General features: G+C 37.5%; 2 protein-coding genes across 2 annotated transcripts; one reads left to right on the top strand and one right to left on the bottom strand.

Moving 5' to 3' along the window:
- Positions 1-5501: 5501 nt before the first annotated feature.
- On the bottom strand, positions 5502-6704 carry LOC114530795. The gene has a single exon (XM_028552415.1). It carries the CDS (start codon positions 6702-6704, stop codon positions 5502-5504), a length of 1203 nt encoding a protein of 400 aa, XP_028408216.1.
- Positions 6705-14782: 8078 nt separating this feature from the next.
- On the top strand, positions 14783-15862 carry LOC114530794 (ATP-dependent DNA helicase PIF1-like). The gene has a single exon (XM_028552414.1). The coding sequence runs from the start codon at positions 14783-14785 to the stop codon at positions 15860-15862; it is 1080 nt and encodes a 359-aa protein (XP_028408215.1).
- Positions 15863-23686: the final 7824 nt, after the last annotated feature.

Raw genomic sequence — 23686 nt, 5'->3', positions numbered from 1 at the left:
CAAACCGCCCAGGTATAAGATCTGCTAAATACATCCATTCTTCTCTTTCAAAAAGATTCTGATGTAGATTCCTCATTGTCATAGCAATTAGCTTGGTTTTGTAACAAATCTATTTTGTCTGACCAATCTGGAACATTTTCTTTTGCAAATTGTGTTTCTAGAAACCTCTTCCAATTCGATAATATATATTTCATCAGTTCCTGGCTGATCATCCCAAGCATTGTCCTGGGTTGTGTGCCAAGGTTTATACTTCAGCAATTGGCACTTACAATTTGGAGAGGATGAAAAGATTGGAAATGTTCTTGGAATAATATTTTCTGCTTGATTAACAATTTTATTGTTCACATTTTTGTATTTTGTAGCAAATGTAATAACATTCAAGGAATCATTATTTGAAAAGTTTTGGGTATAATTCTTACGTTTTGCATACATATCAAGGAGAGAATCTTTTGTTACACAATCACTATCTTCAGGATTATTTTTATTCTATGTGAACCATAAAGACTGACTGGTATAACTTTAAAGGAAGAAATAACCAGTTTGAGTGATAATAGGTGATGCATTACGTCTTGCGCAGAATAGTCACATTGTCCTAATGACTTCATAATTATATTTTTAATAAGTTTGAGCAGATTAACATCTTTTGCCTAATTTACGAACAATAGAACTAAATATATCTTTTAATACATGTGATCTTGGTTCTCCTTTAGAAGCATATTTTGTAAGGTACTCTATACATTCATGGTAATCAATTACCACCTGAATGTCACAGTTTGCTCTCCAACCTTGTAATTGGATGCGCTGATGGTTATTGATCCTGCTATCATTCTTCTTGTTGTAATCTTAGCCCTATATTGACATGCACTGCCATTATTTCAATGAATTGGTTCAAATTCTAGTCTTGTTTTGTTACATATTTCAAATGGAAATTCAAATATACATTTGAACTCACTTTCACTCTGTTTCTTTTGAAGACAATAGTTTGTACTACAGCAAGTGTGTCTTTGCACTGTATTTAATAAGTCGACATAGTCTGAATCGGAATCTTTAGCATTTATTTCATCAGATCGTTTTTGACAAGGATGTATATTGGGTTTTATCTGCTCACCATTATCTGGAGAATTTGGGATATAAGTAGATAGCAACCAGTCAACATACTGACATACTGTTTCAGAAGCTTTTTTCCCTTCTGCTATGTGTAAATTTAATTCCTCAATTTCACCTTGCCCAGCTTTCTTAATCAAACTTTCTGACAAATAACCTTTGAGGGCAGTCTGTGATAGCTTACACAACCCCGGATCATTTTTCAATTTTGCAACTCCATGGCAATGAATACTCCCCCTAGCTTGGTATTCAAATCAGTACCAGTGCCATTCAGTATCAAGTGAGCTATAAAGCCAGTGCTTAATATAGCTCTCTAATCGCTAAAACCAATCGATAATATGCGGATTATTTATTACATTTTGGCGTTTGTTCTCAGGTAAATTTTGATAATTTGAGGTACTAAAAAGTGTGTGCAGTTCAGACCAATGCATATCAGCAGACGAAAATGTAAAAAAGAATGTTGTGGGACCTGCTTTAGCTATATATATTATTGCTTTTAAATCTTCTTTCCTTCTATGGCAATAAACATTTGATCCAGTAATATTACTAACATAACGTGATATTTTTGACATAAAAGCATTTGAATTGTCACTGGCTGCCATTTCCTGAAGCTCTTCAGTTGTCAAATAAGCCTCTTTAGTTGTCAAATGATTTTGTTTTAGAAATACACCTGTTTGTGGTAAAATTTGTTTTCTTTATATCATATTGAAAGCACAGTAGGTAAATCTAGGATGTTTGGCAAACCTATATATCCACATCCCATTTTTATTCTAAGCAATTCTTTTTTTGAGGTGTCTTGCCCCTGCAAGAGAAGATGGGTCACCCTTACCATCTGAAAAAAAAGAGTGGGGAAAGCCATTGTTGCCAGGTATGGTGTAGTATACTCATTAATAATGGACTTATTTTCTATTGTTGGCCATGGTAAAGGTGGTTCAACAATATGTGCTTGAAAGGCCTCTTTCTTTTTGCTCACTCTCAGGAATAGTTAAGACACTACTCATATCTGTTGCTTGATTATAAAAAATATCATCCTCCTCTTGAGGACCTAAATCTTGACCAGTAAAATTGTCATTGTCATTGTCATCAACATCTTCAGTGTCAACTGACAAAATTTCTTTTGGTATTCCATTTTCAGGCAAAAAAAGTAATGAGTCCTGATTGACAATGACATCATGGTACTGGGGGTTATTTTGTATAAGCCACTGTAATGCAACAGTCTGTCTTCGTACTGTTACCTGTTTGAAATTATCTTTACCTTTCATCTTAACAACTATAACAGATATATCTTTTGGATATCTTCGCAAAGATTGAGCAAGTTCTTCTACATTTTGTGGTAAATTTATCCAGTGGTCTGAATAACCTCTTTGACCCCCAGGCTTTAAGTAAATATACATGTGTTATAGGAAGTGCATGTGCAATTAGCAATTTCTTCGACCCGAGTAAGACCTAATACCAAAGGAACAGTACTTGGAATCATAAAGTTTTCTTTTGAAAATTTTTTTACAATTTCTTTATCTGCTTTACATCGCTTACAAACATATCTATCAATTTGTAATTGATTAATTGGCCATGCCTCATTACATACAGTAAATTGAACAGTAGAATAAAGAATTGAATTATGAAAATTACTCATGTTTTCTTTTGCCCATGCTTGTTCATGAATTTCACAAAATTTTGAAATATTAAAATTGCTAAGATATGTCTCTTTTGATTAAGGCTTTGGTTTTACTCCTGCACTAGAATTAGGCATTGCTTTAGAATTAGAACTCTCTGTCAAGCACATTTTTGTTTCCTTTTGTATTCCCTATTTTGGGCAAGCCTTTTTTCCCTTTGCTCCTTTGTTTCCAAGGCCTTCCTTTTTAAATACTGGTCATGCTTTTTTGTTTTTGTATCTGCGAACGCAGATATATTGCTATCGCGAGCATACCGTATGTTAACACATAGCCATTCAGCGATGCGCTTATATAATTAGCCAATCAGCGATTAGGTTCTAACGCGCTCACCCACCTACACTTGTGACTCGTCATTGAAATTTTGGTTTCAAAAAATCTTGCTCTATGCTTTTTATGAAAGTTTTTCTGGACATGGAAACTTATCCTCATGAGGTAAGTAGTCAAAAACAATCTCTTCGGAGATCAAAACAATCTCTTCGGAGATCAAAACAATCTCTTCGGAGGTCAAAACAGTCTCTTTGGAGATCTAAAAGTCTCTTCTGAGAAGATCTAAAGAAATTCACCAGCAAAACATTATACATTTATATTGTAAAGATAGCAGCTGTGTGTACCGGGATGCAGTATAATTCATAGTCAAAATTGATAAAGCGCACAGAAACAGGTTTCAACACGACATGTCATATACGTAAACATACAAAATATATTCAAAAATCTTGCTTCTTACAATTAAATCATACAAACTTAATGTTGATCCAAACTTCAACAAACAATAAAGTCAAAAGAAGCCGCTTGATGTTTAAATAAGTCGGTAAAACACTGTTTTGTATCTCTATCTTGAATAATGGCGGACTTCTCTTTTGTTCTCTTTCCCCAAGTCACGTGACTGAATTTGGCGCGATCGCTCAAAACACGCGTGCGGTCCTCGCAATTGCACTATCCTAATACACCGGGAGGGTGAGGGTCGACGCGATCGCATTAACAAAATAACAAAATGTAAACTAATGTCATGCTGTCTAAAGTTCCTGCTTAGTGGTTCAGAGTTTTAATGAATCCAATCAGAGTCGTTTTTTGATTAGTCTTCATCGTGTTTTTCTTGATCGTATTCCACTGGCACCAAAAGGGCTAAACGATGAACACTACGAGAAACAATCACTTCTTCGCACCCTGTATACTCATGATTCCTCTTGCCAACTTTATAATTCTTGTACTTAACCAACGCTCTTCGCACCTTACCGTCTTTGCCAGGAAATACTTCGTGGATCATTCCTAATCGGTAATCTCCCTTTATCGGGCTTTTATCAGCTATAAGAACAATATCTCCTGGTTGGAGGTTTCGAGAGGGCTCGGTCCACTTGTATCTGGTCACTAACGCGGGGGCACACAACTCGATCCATTTGGCCCAGAATTCGCTTACGACTGCTTGTACAAAATGATAGCGCTTGGTGATAGGTTCTCGGGTAGGCTGCCAATTTCCAGGATTCTTCGCACAGGCACGACCCAACAAGAGAGTATTCGGTGTAAGAATATTCAGGTTGAGTCTGCTCCGGGCAGCGTGCCAATAGGACGTTCGTTGAGCAGGTTGGCCACTCCGTAGCAAATCGTGAGAAATTCCGATACGGTGAGACGCTTGTTGTGAACCGCAAAATGAATTGCTCTTTTGGCCGCTTTGACTAATGCTTCGACTTTTCCTTGATTCCACGGACTGTCCGCAGGACCGAATAGCCAGGTTAGTCCATTTTGAACACCGTTTGTATGCAGCGCATCACGATCAATACTTTTCCAAGCTTCTTTTAATTCTCGGTCGGCACCGACTAGCTGAGAACCTGGGTCGCTGTATATGGTCGCGGGCCATCCATGGATGCAAGCGAATCTACTCAATGCCATTAGAAACGATTGTGTGTCATAGCCATATACTGCTTCAATATGTACCGCTCCAATCACCAGATCTGTGAAATGACACCATATGCCTTTCCACTTACGCGCTTCTGGACTTCTCCCTTTACAACGTAAGGACCAAACATATCAAGCATACGTGTGTGAATGGTGGACTTGGATTCAGTCGCTCTTCTGGAAGTTGACCCATCACTTGCCGAAGTAGCTTTGCTTGTCGTAATTTACAAAGCTGACAATTCTGCGTGACCTTTCGAGCTAGCTTACTACCTTGGGGGACCCAATACTTCTCACGGAATTTCGCAAGAGTGGCGTCGCGTCCACGATGTCCGTGCTGGTGTGCTCTTTGCATCAAAAGACGAGTGACTCGATGTGAAGAGGGTAATAGCTTCTGTGGAGATGAATCCAGAGTCATGGGGTTGCATTGTTTCAGACGTTCTCCTATTAAGCATAATCCGCTTTCACTGTAGACAGGACTGAGTGAGCATAACGTCCTCCTTTCCTCCCTTTGTGATCTGTTTTAACTAACTCTTTTCGCATTGTCTTCTGCACGTCTTTTACGATGAAATTCTCTGCATCTCTCAATAGTTGCACTGATACTGACATCGTCTTACCGCCACGGAAGGACTTGCTCTGTAGCATGGCCAAAATTCTTGCAATGACCCATATAGCTCGATTGATGTCGCTGAATCTTTCATAGTTGAGCAGAGGAGGGTTGGCAACCGCGGTTGATGCACTGTGAATCATCTTCTCTCCAGGGAGGCACTCTTCCTTCTGAGAACCGAACTTTAGACCCCATTCTTCTATAGGTTGATAAAGTATTGTGGGACCGTTCTACCATTCTGATTCTTCATTAATTTCTTCCGGAGATCGTCCTCTTGTTAACCAGTCTGCAGTGTTATCCTTGCCCGATATCCACGCCCAGCAACCCATGTCACCATCAGTAGCAGCTTGTATTTCTCCTAATCTGACACCTTCATAAACTTTGAATCTTGTGCTTGTCTTGTTAATCATATTAAGGACAGTCTCGGAGTCAACGATCTGTAAGACTCGCTCGAACTGGAACCGCATTTCTCTTTCGATAATCTTTCTCCCTCTCTTTGATAGTACCGCAGCGTTCAATTCCATCTGAGGTGTCGAAAGCTTGTTTACGGGGGCAACGCAACACTTTGCCATTATCAACCGACACCAAACGTTACCATTGACTAACACCCAACGGATGTATGCTACGAACCCATAGGCGATGTTGCTGCCATCACTGAGTATAACAAGCCAAGGGTTGCCCACGGCTTCGGGCGGTCGAAGGCACCGTTGAAAATTCAACTTTTCCAACTCGAACAGGGAGACAAAAAACTTTACCCATTTGGTACGAAGATCAGAAGGGAGTTGGTCGTCCCATCCCAGGTTGCGGGACCATGTTTCTCGCAGATAAATTTTTCCGATGAGGGTGAAAGGACAGATCAAACCAAGAGGGTCGTAAATTTTCATCACCTGTTGAAGGACAATCCGTTTGGTTAGGATATCCGGTAAAGCTTCAGGCAGATCATTGAGCATCAAGTTGGGTCCGATGCGTACTCCGCGTCTCTTTTGACTGAAATTGAGGGTAACGTCAAAAACGACATCTTCCTTTGGTTTCCATCCGACACCAAGGATGCGAAGGCTTGCATCATTTCCCTTCAGCAACGGACGCTCAACATCGTTCGACTTTTTCTCCTGCGCCACAGTCTGTTGCAGTTCTTTACCAGAACGAGTTTTCTCTTCGCCACTAAACTGCCAGCACTTGACTGTGAAGCCTCCTTTGGCAAGCATATTCTCTGCTTCGAAAGCAAGTTTCAGAGCATCCTGTTTCTTGGAACGGGAATCAATTAGGTCATCTACATAGCTGGACTTCTTCAGCATCACAGCAGCCTCTGGGCTGTCTTCCTGAAATAAATTTGCAGTCTTATAAACCGCTTCTGTGCTAATAGCCGGCGCTGGTGAATCGCCCATGTTGACTCGTTCCATCACATAAACGTCTGGTTCACGTTCAGTGTCCATGTCTCGCCAAAGAAATCGATGACAATGTTGCTCCAAGGACTTTAGGTGGACAGAATTAAACATCTTCTTCAAGTCTCCAACAAAGGCTACATACTCCTCTCTCCATCGTAGTAGATTCCAAATCAGTTATTGATGTAAGCATCCGGACCCTTGGCCAGGCAGGAATTCAGCGACACTCCACGATAGCTTTGACTAGAATTGAAGACGATGCGTACAGGAGTTGAATTCGAACAAGGGTTGACTACAGCCAGGTGTGCAATATAGAATATAGGTCCTTTCCATTCTTTCAGTTCTTGTGGAGATAACTTACGAGCAACTTGACGGTCCTCCATATCTTTCATTTGAACTTTGTAGGTTTCAGCCCATTTACTGTCTCGAGACAAAGTTCGTTCGGTGTTTCGCAGTGTGGCTAAAGCAGCACTGTAGTTGTCAGGAAGACTGCTTGGGTTGACTACCCAGGGATAGCTTGTTATCCAACAACGTTTCTGCTCATCGTACTCCAAGTTGTCCTGAATCATCTTTAACTCTTGTTCCTCCTTGAATGAATAAGTATGACCGACACTTGGACATTTGTTGCAACGGCAACCGCCACAGCGAGGAGACATCTCGGTGCCTAATTCTTCGCCTCGGATAAAATTCTCTATCTGGCTTTCTCCTCCTCGGTCGATCTTTAACCTGGCGACGTTGCACATGCTATGATGAGCTTCGGTGTTCTCCTCTATAATGGGGGGTGACAATCCTTGACGAGTAAATTCTGGATGAGTTCCAAGGCAGGCCGAATACGTTTCAGCTTTGTGTCGAACATCATGGATCGTTTTCGCCAAGTTCGTGTCGTGGTACGTTTCTTCACTAAGATCTGGGTGTGTTCCTTGCAGGCAAATTCCTAATTCGCCACTCATTATGCTTAGGTTTGCACCACACCGTGCTTCTTCATTCTTTGGGTGAAGTCCGAAATAGTCACACCCAAGTAACACGTCATATGTTCGGACTTCCTTTGAAGGGACTCTGGGTCGTGATCAGGAAACAATTTGGCCAATACGTCTGGGTTGAGCTTGCTCACTGGGCCCGTTATTCTTTCCATGCCGAATGCATTGACTGTAACCTTCCTACCGGTACGAGTTCTCATTGTAAACTGGTACTCGCGTGTGCTGTAGGTTTTTTCTACATTGCCCATAGTAGTTATGTCGAGAGTTAACTTCCGTACCACTTTAGCTCCGACCTTATCTGCCGCACGATGAGTAATGTAACTTGAATTTGACCCTCCATCACAGAAGACACTCACAGACTTGCCACTTTCAACAACAGTAGTTGGTAAATGGGATAAAGGGCTAGGGTGTCACTTTGTACCACGTTGCTTTCTTTCTCTTCGTGTTTGTCTTTCTCTACCTCCGGTTGCTCTGGTGGGATAATTGGGGGTTTCTTTGGCTTGCACAATAGTTGGTGATGTGACTTACTTCCGCATGATGAGCAAGGATCGGTCTTGGGGCAGTCTTGTCTCTTGTGGTTGCCGAAGCACTTGAAACAGGCATTTATTTGCTTCAAGAGTTCATATCTTCCTTGTTTACCAGACACTTCCAGCTTTCTGAATTCATTGCAATCACTAGTTTTGTGGTTAATATGGTCCTTTCTGTGTGCAGGAAAGGCGCACTTATAGAACTTTCCTCCTCGGCTGCCAGCATTGATCTGATGAAGCTGTCCTTTTGCTCTTGATTTATCAAAGAATGGTAATCTCTTCTTAGTAGGTTGACTCTCAGCTAATCTGGCAACAGCTTCACGTTCTCGCTCTATGAATTTCATGAAGTGTGGGAAGGGGTTTACCTTCTCAACAGCTGGCATATCTTGATACTTGCGAATCCATTCGACTCTGACATGGCTTGGTAGAAACTTGCTGATGTGGTCCACATCTCTCATTGTCAGAATGTCTAAATGATTGAGTTCTTGGAGCTGACAATAGGCAGCTTCCACGTCATCCACCAAGTCTATTAGGGCTCTATAATCCTCACTCTCTACAGGCTTTAAATGCTGTAAGCCGGTTAGTGCCGCTTGTACACTTGCACTCGCATCATCGTAGTGGGCTTCCAACTTCTTCCACATTGTATCATATGCTTCTGGCCGGGTTATATATACCGAACGTATTCGTTGACTGGCTTCTCCCTTGACTGACCTCTTTAGTTCATGAGCCAAAGCGGTCTTATTGAAATATACTGACTCTGCTAGTTGTTTCCACACAGCCTTAAATTCAGGCCAATCTTTTCTCAAACCACTGAACGTTGGTAAGGAAGTTTTCTTCAAACTTATGTTAGCGTTATTGATTAAAGGTGACCCAATTGGTTGAGATTGCCGTGACTCATTCTGTGGCACTATGGTTGCTGCATGTGAAGGAACAAGAGACCCAACTGATGTTGTATTATAATACCAGGGATAAGTTCCAGATACACAATTTTGTAGCGGTGGGTTTAATTCTGATCTAGAGTTAGTCGGTAAACTATAGGGAGGGTTTGTTACTTCAGGGGTGGTATGTACACTACTATAATGATGGGGTGCAGTCACGAAGGCAGAGCTTGCCATCTGACCAATAGGTGAGTTTAGGGGGGGTACAAAGGTGGAACTGGACATCTGACCGACCGGTGGACTTAGGGGTTGTACAATGGTGGAACTGGACATCTGACTGACTGGTGGACTTAGGGGTTGTACAATGGTGGAACTGGACATCTGACCGACTGGTGGATTTAGGGGTTGTACAATGGTGGAACTGGACATCTGACCGACTGGTGGACTTAGGGGTTGTACCACGGTGGAACCATTACTAGAAATGGGTGTAATACTCATTATGGGGCCAACACCAAGAGCAGTTTTCACGGATTGTGTGCCCGATGCAGGATTATTAGGGAGAATATTCAAAGAAGTGGGCGCAACTGACTCCAAAGTAGGACCATTTGCTAGGGTTTGAACTTCCCCAGTCACCAGGGTTGTTAAACTAGTTGACATGCCTTCTGTGTTTGTTGGGCACTCATCATCTCTTGATACAATCACTTGCGCTTTAGGAACTTGGTTCCTTTTCAAGTGAAGGTTTACCTTCCTTATTTTATTATACGCAGTGCCCATTATTGTCTCCACATCATTCAGCATGTAAGTGTCTGGCTGAATAATAGTTAGTTTGTCTATCTTATCACACATTTCATTTAATAAAGTCTCCATGTCAATCCTGTCCATTTGTAAACCTTCTGAACTAGGGGTTTCTTGTGATAAACTGTCATCAACAGCTGAAATTATATCTTGTAATCTGTTCATGTCTCTCCTTAGGGCTGTCATGAGGGGTACCATTGCTAAATTCTGCTTAGACTTGTCATTCTCAGCGTTTATTTTAACATAAACATCTCGCGCTTCTTCATATGTTTGTTTAACGTTTGCATTATAAGTAGCAAGGTCGTCCCCATTAACCACACGGTGTTCAGCAAACTTTTCTAGTAACTCATACTCTTCAGTAATAACACAAAAATCATCATATACCTTTTCAAGTTCCATGATAAAACCTTTCAGCGTCTCGAAATCGACGTCTCTGTGGGCTGCATCAATAAGTCTTCGTGATGTACGTGTAACAGCCATTTTTGACTTACTACGTTCTTGTTTCTTGGTTTCAACTTCGTCCATTTTATCGTTGTTTATAGTGCGTAGTCTTCAAGCGACGTTTTATAAATTTGCCAAACAAATTCCAATGTCTCTTCTTCACAAGCAGTGTTTTACTGTACCGGGATGCGGTATAATTCATAGTCAAAATTGATAAAGTGCACAGAAACAGGTTTCAACACGACATGTCATATACGTAAACATACAAAATATATTCAAAAATCTTGCTTCTTACAATTAAATCATACAAACTTAATGTTGATCCAAACTTCAACAAACAATAAAGTCAAAAGAAGCCGCTTGATGTTTAAATAAGTCGGTAAAACACTGTTTTGTATCTCTATCTTGAATAATGGCGGACTTCTCTTTTGTTCTCTTTCCCCAAGTCACGTGACTGAATTTGGCGCGATCGCTCGAAACACGCGTGCGGTCCTCGCAATTGCACTATCCTAATACACTGTGATAGGTGTATAAATTCAGATCACAATACACGTAGCCTCTGTTGTTGCCACCGACCGACTGTACGGAAATTGACAAAGCAAGCTAATACCAAGCGATCTAGAGACCGTGCACCTTCCAGGTTGCCTTTAAAGAGAATTATATTGGCTATGAGAAAGAGTAGATACACTTTAAAGCATTATTTTGTAAGAAATTTCCCTAGGTCATCCATTTTAAATAAGATAGCTAGTTATTTCAAGAAATGTTGTTTTCAATTTGTGCCAATGCGATATATTTTTATCAATTCATTCGGATATTTAAAGTCTTTTGTCAACTTAATGGAGAAAAAGGTTTATCTGGTAAAAAAATCATTTTGTAATGTTTTATACAGTCAAAAGATAGCAGGCAATATTGCTTGTAAACAGCATTACATATCTCAAAGGAAACTAATGTTGTCAGGAGATATTGAAAGAAATCCTGGTCCTGTTCAAGACAACAGTCCCACTAGACTGTCATCAAATGTAGTGTTAGAGCAAAGGCTACAACGATTTCATTTAAGACCATTTGATGTTGGTGGTGATGGCGACTGCTTTTTTCGAGCTGTGTCTCATCAGTTGTATGGTGACCCTGAGCATCATTTACAAGTTCGAGCATTTGGCATTGCTTATATGAGGGCTAATCCTGAGATTCATTGAAAGTAACACTGAAAACTCATGGTTGGAGTACCTCAATAATATGTCCATGCAAGGGTCATGGGGTGATGCTATGATTATACAAGCTGTGGCTGATCAGCTGAAGTTAAAGATTGTCATTAGTGAGACACATGAACAATTTTCTGAATACACTACCGGGTGTCCCAGAAAAAAGTACTCCGGTTTGATTATTAATAGCTTCTAAACTAGCTAAGCTATTAAACTGACATAACTTTCACTAGATAGAGGGAAGACTAACTTAGATTTTGATATATTACAGTTGTATTTTACTTTAAAATTTACGGAGATATCAATGTTCAAAATTGGTAGCATATTTCTGGATGTGTCTAAATTATATTGATTAACATTTGATACGGCGTTTTTTGCATAATTTAGACACATCCAGAAATGTGCTATCAACTTTGCCATCAGGTACTTCACTGTCAGGTTTTGCTGAAATAAATCCTGAGCAGTCAAATAAGAGCTCTGATCTTAAGCAAAGAAGAACAGAATATATGAAAAAATACATGAAGAAAAAACGAGCTAATGAAACAGAGAGCCCTGAGGTTAAACAAAAGCGAAGAGCATATGCAAGGGAATATAGGAAACGCAAACAAGCCAGTGAGACCTCCCAGCTCTCAGAACAGAACACTGAGGCTAAGGAAAAAAAAGAATGTACGCAAAGGATTATGGGAAACAAAAACAGCATGAGTTTAAATCAGTAGAAAGTTTAATATCCAGTTTTCATGCTGTTGTGTCACAAAGTCCTGTTTATATTTGTACATGTTGTGACCAATTATGGTACAAGCATAGTGTCATTCCAGCCACAACACTTAAACAAGATAACCCTGATGTTCAAAGAATATTGCTAAATAGAAAAAGTGTTGATGATGTGGAGTGGTTGTGTAGAACTTGTAATGAGCATTTAAAAAAGAATAAAGTGCCTCCTTGTGCTGCCATAAATGGAATGCAATTTCCAGAAAAGCCTTTGTTTTTTTATTTAAATGAGTTAGAATGTAGATTGCTTGCTCCAAGAATTGCATTTCAGTAAATAATGCAGGCTCCTAGAGGGAGGCAACTGAAAATCAGTGGAAACATTGTTAATGTTCCAGCAGATGTTGCTAATACTGTTAACATGTTGCCAAGGTTACCAAATGAAACCAGTACAATTTAAGTGAACCTTAAGAGAAGATTACAATACAAAAGTTTAGCCTTGTCACTCAATGTAAGACCACAAAAGGTAGCAGAAGCTGCCAAATGGCTTGTGAATAATGGTGACCTTTATAAAGAGGAAGGTATAAGTTTTAATGATGCTTGGCTTGAAGGCAATTCATTTGTTCTAGATGATAATTATAATGATGATCTTTCAGAGAATTCACCAGATACAGTTTACTGTAGTACAGAAAACATGGATTGTCCTACAGACTCAAATAATGTTCAACAAACACATTCAGATGAAGATCAGTGGAGTGAAGATGAGTTAGAAATACCAGCTGGAGTCACTGACACGATGTTAACAGCTCCAGACTTTGTAACTGATAATGAACGTCAGTGTATTTTAAATATTGCACCTGCTGAAGGCAATAGACCTATCAGTGTATTCAGAGATAAATATTCTGAAGAATTGGCATATCCTGGCATATTTCTAGGGCAGAAACGTCCCGACAATAAAGATAGACAGACTGATGTCCATTATAGTGAGATTTGCAAGTCAGAATTAAGAAGGTCTGACAGAAGGGCAGCAATGTGTGTTGAAAATATTTTCTTTAAAGCTAAGAAGTTACAAATGAAGATTTTGTTAGGTCAGTCACAAGTTGCATTGCGAAAATGTCACAGAAATAGTGGCACAATTACAGCTGGTGAACTAAAACGACCAGGAGTGATAGATAGCATTATTAAACATGATCAAGGATTTAAATTCCTTAGAGCCTTGTGAGGATCTCCTCCATATTTTGAAAAGGCTAAAAAGGATATATTTGCAATGATAAGGCAGTTGAGTTCAGCATCATTATTTTGTAGTTTCTCATCTGCAGAAACACAGTGGATTCATCTCCTAAGAATACTTGGTAAGCTTGTTGATAACAAAGACGACTATGCTGAAAATGAACTTGAAAATCTCAATTGGGAAGAAAAAAGTAGATTAATTCAGAGTGATCCAGTAACATGTGCTAGACACTTCGATTATCAAATAAATAAGTTTTTACAAAACTTTCTATTAAGTAGAACTGCTCCTCTTGGGAAAATTGCTGACTGGTTTTACAGAGTTGAATATCAACAAAGAGGTTCACCTCATATTCACATGTTAATATGGCTAGAAAATGCTCCTACATTTGGTGAAGATTCTGACTATAATGTTGTTTCGTTCATTGATAAAATAATCACATGTGAAAAACCAACTGATAATCCTGAGTTACTTGCACTTGTAAACAGGCAAATTCATCGCCACTCTCACACATGTCGAAAGAAATCCAAGAGTGTATGTCGGTTTAATTACCCACAGCCACCTGTGAGGTCAACCAAAATTTTACATCCATTAGATATTGATATGGATGATAGTGAACTTGAACAGCATAAAGATACATGGAAGTTTATAAATAAGTATCTGAATGATATGAAGGAGGGTGAGGATATTACATTTGATCAATTGTTAATAAATTTCAAATTGACAGAACAAAATTATTTGCTGGCTGTTAGATCTAGACTGAATACACCAACAATATTCTTGAAAAGAAAGCCTAATGAACTAAGGATTAATAATTACAATGGTATGACTCTACTGGTAAGCCATATATTAAACGATCTCGTGAAGTAGATATTGATAACTACCCACATGAGACAAATTTGAGTGATAATGATGATGACGAGGAAAAGGAAATTGAAACAAAAAATAAAAAAGAGCAAAAGCCAGAATTATTCAAAGTGTTTGTTTTAACAAAGAGGTTAATTCTGAAAAGCATTATCGGGAACTAATCATGTTATTCACATCAGAAAATGAAACAACAGATTTATTAAAACATTGTTCTTCTTATCAAGAACACTATGTAATACTTAAAAATATAATAGATGAACAAATGAAGCAGTATGCTATGTGCACTGAAGACTTGAATGCAATTCAAGATCAACTTAACAGTATGGAAGATAATGATGATAACTTTGATGTTTTTGCCCCAGTTACTCAAAACATTGAGCGTCAAGATGAAGGAGAAGGTGCACTAGACCTTCATTCAGATTTCAATGAAAACTATGATTTATCTTCTGATCTTGGAATTCCATCAACTGTAGCTGATACTACATGAGGAACAGGATGATGTTTATCGAGGAATGGTACAAAAATTAAACAAAGAACAAGAAGAATTTTTCTATCATGCTTTACATCTTATCAAAATTTCTGATAATCCATTCTACTGTTTTCTTAGTGGAGGTGCTGGAGTTGGCAAGTCACATCTGACTAAGTGTCTTTATCAAGCAGCATTAAAGTATTACAATACCAGAGAAGGCGATGACTTTCATCAAGTGAAAATATTAATGCTTGCACCAACTGGTAAAGCTGCTTTCAATATTAAAGGTAACACAATACATAGTGCACTTGCAATACCTGCATGTCAAAGTTTAAAGAATTACAAACATCTTGATTCAAGCAGGTTGAACACTTTACGGTGTCAACTTGGTGGTTTAAAACTAATATTTTTAGATGAGATCTCAATGGTTGGTAGTGCAATGTTTAATGTTCAAATAAATAATAGATTGAAAGATATTAAAGGAAGTAACGAAGATTTTGGTGGTGTTAGCATGGTTGTTATTGGTGATTTATTTCAACTAGAACCTGTAATGGACAGGTATATATTTAAGAATATAGATGATTCACAATATGCTGTTCTTGCTCCTAATAAATGGCAAGATCACTTCAATATGTTTGAATTGCAAGAAATAATGAGACAAAGGGATAGCAAAATGTTTGCTGAGATATTAAACAGACTTAGGGAAGGAAAACAGACTGAGAATGACATCTTGAAACTAAAAGAAAGACTAATAAGAGAAAATAGCATCCAAGATCCCATGGATATTCCTCACTTGTTCATACAAAATAAAAAGGTGAACAAATTCAATGAAAGAGTGCATAATGCAGCGACTGTTGAAAAGTTTTCAATCAAAGCAATAGATAGTGTTATAGGGGCTAACTCTGCTCAACTTCGAGATAAAATTTTGAGTCAAATACCAGATGATCCTAGGAAAACTAAGCAAATTGCTTCTAATCTTCAATCGTCAGTTGGAGAAAGAACTGAAATAGCATTAAATATACGCACTGATGATGGAATGACTAACGGTGCTGGCAATGTTGTTAAAAAGATACAGTTGAATGAAAAAGATAAACCTTCCGGTATAATATGGGTCCAATTTTGACCATTCAGATGTTGGGGAAAAAACTAGACATGAAAATAGACAACTTTATGTTCCAGGCATTGAGTCCACATGGACCCCAATAAAACCAATAACTACACAGTTTGCTGTAGGTAGAAACCAAACTGCACAAGTTGTTAGAAAACAGTTTCCTCTGAGACCTGCAGCAGCTAAGACCATTCACCGTTCACAAGGTGACACTGAGCAAAAAATTGTTGTAAATTTCAACACTAAAAGATCAGTGCCTCATATACATTATGTTGGTTTGAGTAGAGTAACATCACTTGAAGGTTTATTTATCACTGACCTATGTGAAGATAAAATAGCTATCAATCCTCATGTAGTAGCTGAAATGGAACATCTGAGAAATGACCGTGTTCTGAAACTAAGTGTCACTCCAATTTTTAAGAGAGACCAAGTCTCATTTAAAGTGTGCTTATTTAAATGCACGGTCATTGCACAAACACATTGATGACATTCGGAATGATTTTAATTTTACAAATACTGACATAAATATTTTTTCTGAAACTCGATTTTTGCATTCAGATAATGATAGTATGTATGATATTGATGGTTACACCTTGTTCAGAAATGATGGTCACTCTTTTACTACCAGACCTTTTGGTGGTATGGCAGTATTTAGCAGAGTTGAATTCTTACCTGGATACCCGCATAGTCATAATGCTAATGGTATTGAAATAACCATGATGAGAGCAATGATTCTTCCACATGTTACTATAATTGGTGTATATCGATCACCCAGAATTCCAGTCCAGCAATTATGTGCAGCATTAAATGAAGTATTGTGCTTATATACCTCACAATTTAACATTTTCATAGGTGATTTTAATATGAATTGGTTGGACTTGGAATTGGTTGACATAAATATTTTTTCTGAAACTCGATTTTTGCATTCAGATAATGATAGTATGTATGATATTGATGGTTACACCTTGTTCAGAAATGATGGTCACTCTTTTACTACCAGACCTTTTGGTGGTATGGCAGTATTTAGCAGAGTTGAATTCTTACCTGGATACCTGCATAGTCATAATGTTAATGGTATTGAAATAACCATGATGAGAGCAATGATTCTTCCACATGTTACTATAATTGGTGTATATCGATCACCCAGAATTCCAGTCCAGCAATTATGTGCAGCATTAAATGAAGTATTGTGCTTATATACCTCACAATTTAACATTTTCATAGGTGATTTTAATATGAATTGGTTGGATGAAACCAATAGAAGGCCTTTATATAACCTTTTTATCAATGACTACAACTACAGACAATTGGTGTCTAATGTCACTACAGACAATCATACTCTAATTGATCATATTTATACAAATCTACCAGAGTCACAAGCTAGTTCACACATTTTAGAAACTTACTTTTCTCATCACAAGGCAGTTTGTGCCTTGATTAATTGGTTTCAGGTAGATTTAGCAACATAATAAGTAAGCATGTACTTCTACTTTTTATATGTCCCTCCCATCCCTCAATTATGTTGTCTATTTGTTTTTTCTTGCAAAATGTTGTGTTTTTATAGATTAGAGTTGGAAAATATGAATGGAAATGTATTGAATATTGGTGGATAATTATATACAAACAACAGCACTTACAAACTAACATGTGATATGGTGAAACTGAAAGAGGACTTCTTGACACCCACACTGATAATATATCATGGATGGATCTCACATACAATTACCAAACCAACATGTGTTATACTACAAGAGTAACAAGACAATTCTTGACACCAACACTGATTATATATCATCAATGGATCTGGCATACAATGTGCTAAATCAACATGTACAGATGTGCTATGGTGCAAGTGAACTTCTTGATATCTACAGTGATATATCATGGATAGGTCTGACCACAATATTAATCAACTGTGGTCTGACATACAATGTATAAAGTCCTATATATATATGGATTATACTCCAGATTTTCAACATTCTTGGTATAATTGTACTATTCATAACATGACTTGTATGCTGACAACAGTCCCGAGTGACCTAATCATGGACTATATCCAGAAGCTTGTGAATGTAACTTAAGTAACCTGTGCACAGAGGCAACACTCCCTCATTGTATGTGCACAGAATAGTACTCAAGGAATGCATAAAAATGCAATTTTGTCAGTTTTATAATGCAAAAAGGATGTTAAAAAATATTGCTTAAAATGTATAACAAAGCACAACTGTCAACATCATGTTAACGTTGTTCAGTTATCATCTACTACAACTTTAATTTGATTAATCATTAAAGTTTTATAAATGCAATGAAGCAAATTGAAAACAGTATCATTATTATGCCAAGTTTCTCCTCATTTTGACTCTTAAGCAGTTAAATTGAATTTTTGCACTCTTTGCTTCTGCATTGCTCTATGTTCATTGCACAAGAGGATAGAAAAAAGTAAAAAAGATGTATTTTGACAAATTTTTAATACTACCCAGAAAACATTGAAATTTCAGATTACAACACTCAGACTAAAGTCTCCAAGTATAATACAAACCCAAAAAACATATAACAGAAAGTCAACTACAACAAAATTGTCACCTATTCTGAATGCCTTACTATGAATGCCTCAGAAGAATGTTATAAACTATCCCAAAAATATTAACAGTATGACAAAAATATTGAATGTCATAAATATTGAAAAATCCGTTTTTGGCATAACCAGTCCCATAAATCTTAACTACATGAGGAAAAATGTCACAAGTACTGAAAAATCAGTTTTTGGGATCTATCTATGATCATCTGTTTTGGACCAGCTTTCAAAAATAACTTTTTCAGTTCCATTATTGGTATCTCATTCATAGGTGTTGGATTCCCAATAGTTCTTAGAAAACTGGAAATCCCATCATTAAACATAGTATAACTTGCCATTTCTTCATCGATCTTTAACATTATTTGGCATACCAGTTTTGTTTTAGACATGGTGACAAATGTTGTCAAATTGCAGTTTGGGCACGTTATAGTTTCCTCTTCAGGTGTGACGTTCTCCAAGGAGTTGTTACAGGCAATACAGGAGGAACTTTTCTTAATATTTACCCCGATGCAATGACAAGTGATAATATTATTTTGTAGTTCCTCAGATGTTAGATTGACATCACGTAGGTCATCAATCTCTAATACGACAGTTGCCTCATTGGTATTCACATATTTCTTGTCATCGAAGACACAAACTGTTAATTCCTGGATGTGGTAACTTTTACCGGAATGTATTTTATTAATACTTTCTTCCCACAATACCAACTTGACTGAACCAGTCTCATCTGCAACTATGCAATCAGCCTGGTACTTGGTTTGCTGATTGATGGTGACAGGTTGCTTCTTTTCGGACTTTGTAATCACCTTGACTTTGAGGTCCACCGTTTCAAATATGTTGGCACTCAAGCAATCTTTGACAGTGACCAGATGATGCGCGACAGATTCGTTAATTTCAAAGTCCACAGCAGCACAAGTAATCTTGGCTGGTTTGGTTATAGTGTATTCTTCACTATTGGCATTGAATGCGGTCAATCTGTTTCGCTTTGCCCCAAAGATTTTCACTGGCGACTTGTTTTCGCAAGCTTGTTGAATCTTCACTCTTTTCTCGGGTGAATAACATACAGCTTTTTCATTCGCGACTTGTATCTTGCAATTGAAGTATTTCGTATTTGTATTTTTTGATGTTTTTATAGGACTCAATTTGTGAATGTATCCCACCAATGATGAATCTGAAATACATATAAAACTCTGTTTAAAACCATTTTAATATGCCATAGCCGCATAGCCACTGATCAGTGCGCATAGCCCATGCACGTTGACATGATCATTTGCATAAGATGCGGAATATAAAAATATTAATAAAAAGCATGATTCATTGAAGAAAAAAGGATTAAAGGATATATAATTTTACAATGAGTTTACCTTCTTGTTCGTCTTTGGACTTCAACATGATTTTTCGCCTTGACAATTCAAAGAGCTGAGTTGAAAAGAGAGAAGCCGAGAAGGAAAGAGACAAAAGAGCACAAACCGACCAGTTCCGAATACAAACCATCCTCGTCCCCAGGGCCCGGTTGTTCAAAATGCAAAATTAAAACAAAATTATATATTTATTGAACAACTAAGCTGAAATTTTTCGATCTAAATAGTTTAATTTTCAATAAAAATACATATTTAATTCACAAGATGCAGGATCAATCATTCATAACATCCATAAGAGTGTTTTGGAAATTTGGCTTATCAAAACGCCTTTTGAGCAATATGACCAATAGCATCGCGTATACGAGTTTTGAAATTGATGTTTTTGCATGGCAACAAGCATCCCGCATCGGGACATGGCAGGTTTCAACAAACTTTTCGCATATTTTCATTTTTTAATCGCGTTTCACTGCAAAAAAACGACGTACAATTATAGTAAAACTACCCTACACTTAGGGGCTGTAATTTTTTTGGCGTATTTTATAGAATAGATGTTAATATTTTGATCATATTTAAACTATGTATATTGAAAATAGGATATTCTACATACTATATACGTAGTGCAGCGCACGATCAAAATATTTTGAGCCTGGCAAGAGTGTCTTGTTTCATCAAAAACCTGATTGTTGGGCTACCTATGCAATTACGCTGGCCGTTCATCTGTATTTTTAGTGATCTGTATAATCTCGAAAAAAACGTTACAGATTTACAAAATAAACTTAAAATAATAAAATAAAGGTGACCTCTGTTTTAGGTTTGACCACCCATATCCATTGTCCATTCGCAGATACATGTACGCTTAGCGTACCTATTTTTTGTTTTGCTGCAGAGGTATCATGCTCTACAGACTTAAAATCCATTTTCTTTTTTTTCCTGTACTCCTTGTTTCGAGTAAGTCTTATTTCTCTTTGTTCCTCTGTTTCAGAGGCCTTACTTACTTAAATACATCACAAATGGCCTGTATAATGATGTTATCACACCAAGTGCCAACTTTTTATATTGTTGTTAAATAATCTAACCAGGAATCATAAGCATTGAATTCAATATAATACTGAGGGTTTTCTGCCAAATGATTAACCCCTGCTAAACAGATTACTAAATGACGATCTGGCGTACCAAACAGCTGGTGAGAAACCGATCTAAAGAAGCAGTCCCCTGATCCACCAACATCATATGGTTGTAAATTTTTCTCGCTAACCTTTCTCTCAGACGAAATAATAAATCATTTATACTTTCGGCATTTAGATTCATAAAAGTTGACATAATGGAGATGGAGTATATTATTGGTCATTCGCACTTTATAGATGAACACGTAGCATAAATTCCACAAGAACTGTTATGCAAATGCTTTTTTTGTTTCTTTTAGTTAAAAGTCCACATTGGACAAACCACAATTGGTCTTGTTAAAATTGGCAATTTGATTTTTGAATAATCGTCTCGATTTCAAACACACAACTTTTACAATTAACTATGCCACTCTATGCCACAAGTAAATATTTACCCACACAAAAAGAGCTTTGAATACAGTACTTACCATGTGAATAATTTTCAAAATTATGTAAATATATTTCTAACCTAAAAATATTTCTAAAGTTTCTCCTTGGTTCGCTGACTTGAAAAGAAAAGAAAAACTGTTTTCCATCGACCATCATTCCATGCGGAATCCATGCGGAATGAAATTCCATGTGGAATGAAATTCCATGTATAGAAAACTCTCCCAAATATGGAATGCGAATTTCTGAGATGGTGTGAACCCTGTCAAAGGCTAATCGGAGCCAGTGGTATATTTTTCTTTTCTCCCAGCTCACTCGCTGGTCGCAATAATTAAATCCTTTGTTCGCTGGAATTTTAAAGGCGGAATGAAGTGCATCTCCTCGTATGTTAAAAGCAGCTTTGGCTGTTGGGCCAACTTTTACAACACTGACATAATCAGCATCATTCTGAGGTTGAGAATTTAAGCATCTTATAAGATCTTCATACAAAGCATTAATGACAATACTTTTACCAACACCAGCACCAAAAAATAGTCTCATTGGCAGCTCAGTCTTGATAGAAAAAACTTCAGTAAGTTTAGTACATGGTAAAAAAAACTCTTTTTGTTCAACATTAAGTGATTGGACAAGTTTTCTAAAATCAGCATAATTAAGCCTTTTTACAACAAGTCCTTTATCATTGTTTGTTTGGGGATATATACCAATAAAATTTATCAGGGTCAACGCAATCCCATTCACTTGCCTTCGGACCATTATTATCGAAATTACTCTCTAAGATATAATAATCTGTTACTGATGAATTTGATTTTTGTTTGCTTTGTTGGTTACAGTCATTTTACAATTGAACCAAGCAATAAAATCGGCCAGACATAAATTTCCCAATTTCCTTGGTCTTCTCTGATATCTTTTAATAATGTTATCTGGTTCAATATCAACAGAATTATCAGGGAGTTATTTAATTTTATCCATGCTTTTTAATAAGAATGTCTTTCACCTAGGTTAGATGTATTGATAAATTGGAATTCTCAAGATAATCATCTCAAAGACATTTGCATTACTAGGTAGACAGCCTCTAATGCACTTATTTGACAGCGTTGAGAAATTTGTTACCAATATGTCTCACTTTGTTAACAATATTCTTATTGCCTTCTTTTGCTCCTTCGCATGCTTTACAAAGTAACTTGCTCATTCCTCTTTGACCTTCAGTAATATATTAAAGGATATATAAACAGCACAAGTGTAAGGATCTAACACATATTAAATATCCATGTTCGCTTTCCATGTTCTGAGTAAATATGGATTGTAACAGTTGATTCTTATCTCAGCAGGCAATTGTTTCAATAATAAAGTGTTATGTTTAAGAGAAAGCTCTATTGCTTTTAGATATTGCTGTTCCGATAAATTTAACTTTTCAAAAAACTCATCAAAGGTCATGGTTTCATCAGCTTTAATAGAGTTTAATAAAAAACGTATTTGTTCTAAAGTTTTCTTTCATGTACCCAAGATATCTTCGTCTACATCAAGGCTCTAAAATCATAGTTCGTGGTATTGGTGGTAATGGAAAATTGAATCTGCAAACAGCATTTCCTCTCTTCTTGGGTTCTTTTTATTTCCCACATGTCTCCAGGTAATGTAGCTCTTCTCTCTGACAAGTTTTACTCGATTGTTTACGAACTGTTTATGGTTCCCACAACCGCTGATCCAATATAAGGCGACTATGTTATCCAGCCATCTGTAGCAATGTCATACTGGAAGACAATCAAGCAATATGCCCTTACATCGCCCAGCAGTTCATCGCCATCTGACCAGAAACCAACTCTAATCTTGGTAACCTTAGTCCCTTATTCCTAACCAAGACTTTGCTGTAACTAGTCCTTGCTTCGCACCTGGATTCTGGTGTATTACCGCGTATACTGCCATTGACATTCCCTGTTTACTTGTGTCTCCAAATGCATGTAAATTGATAGCTTGAATCTCTTCTCCATGTGGGGCAAGACTTCTAGGAACTTCCATCTTGATTGGCAATTTTTCACACAATTTCTTCCAACACTTCTTTAGGTCATTAGGCAGTTCCTTGTCCCAAGGTAAGTTGCAACCACAGATGACACAATAGATAATTTTTCCTTACACGCTAACCATAGAAATTATGCTCAGGGGATTGTATATATATTGTGCTCAATGCTGTTCGCTTAGTTGCAACTTTATCACCAGTGTTCTCTGGGAACTGCACTCCTATCTTATCTTCAGCTTTATTCCATGGTAGACCCAGAAGTTTTGTTTCCTTGCTCTTCACACCTAGCTGCTGTTTTGTGTAACTCAAGTTGTTGTCGGTTTTGCTAAACGATTGGCCACT

Source organism: Dendronephthya gigantea, unplaced genomic scaffold (assembly GCF_004324835.1).
Source record: "Dendronephthya gigantea isolate DGI-Jeju-01 unplaced genomic scaffold, DenGig_1.0 000066F, whole genome shotgun sequence".
In the NCBI taxonomy this organism is placed as follows: domain Eukaryota; kingdom Metazoa; phylum Cnidaria; class Anthozoa; order Malacalcyonacea; family Nephtheidae; genus Dendronephthya; species Dendronephthya gigantea.
This window is presented reverse-complemented; position numbering and strand designations above follow the sequence as displayed.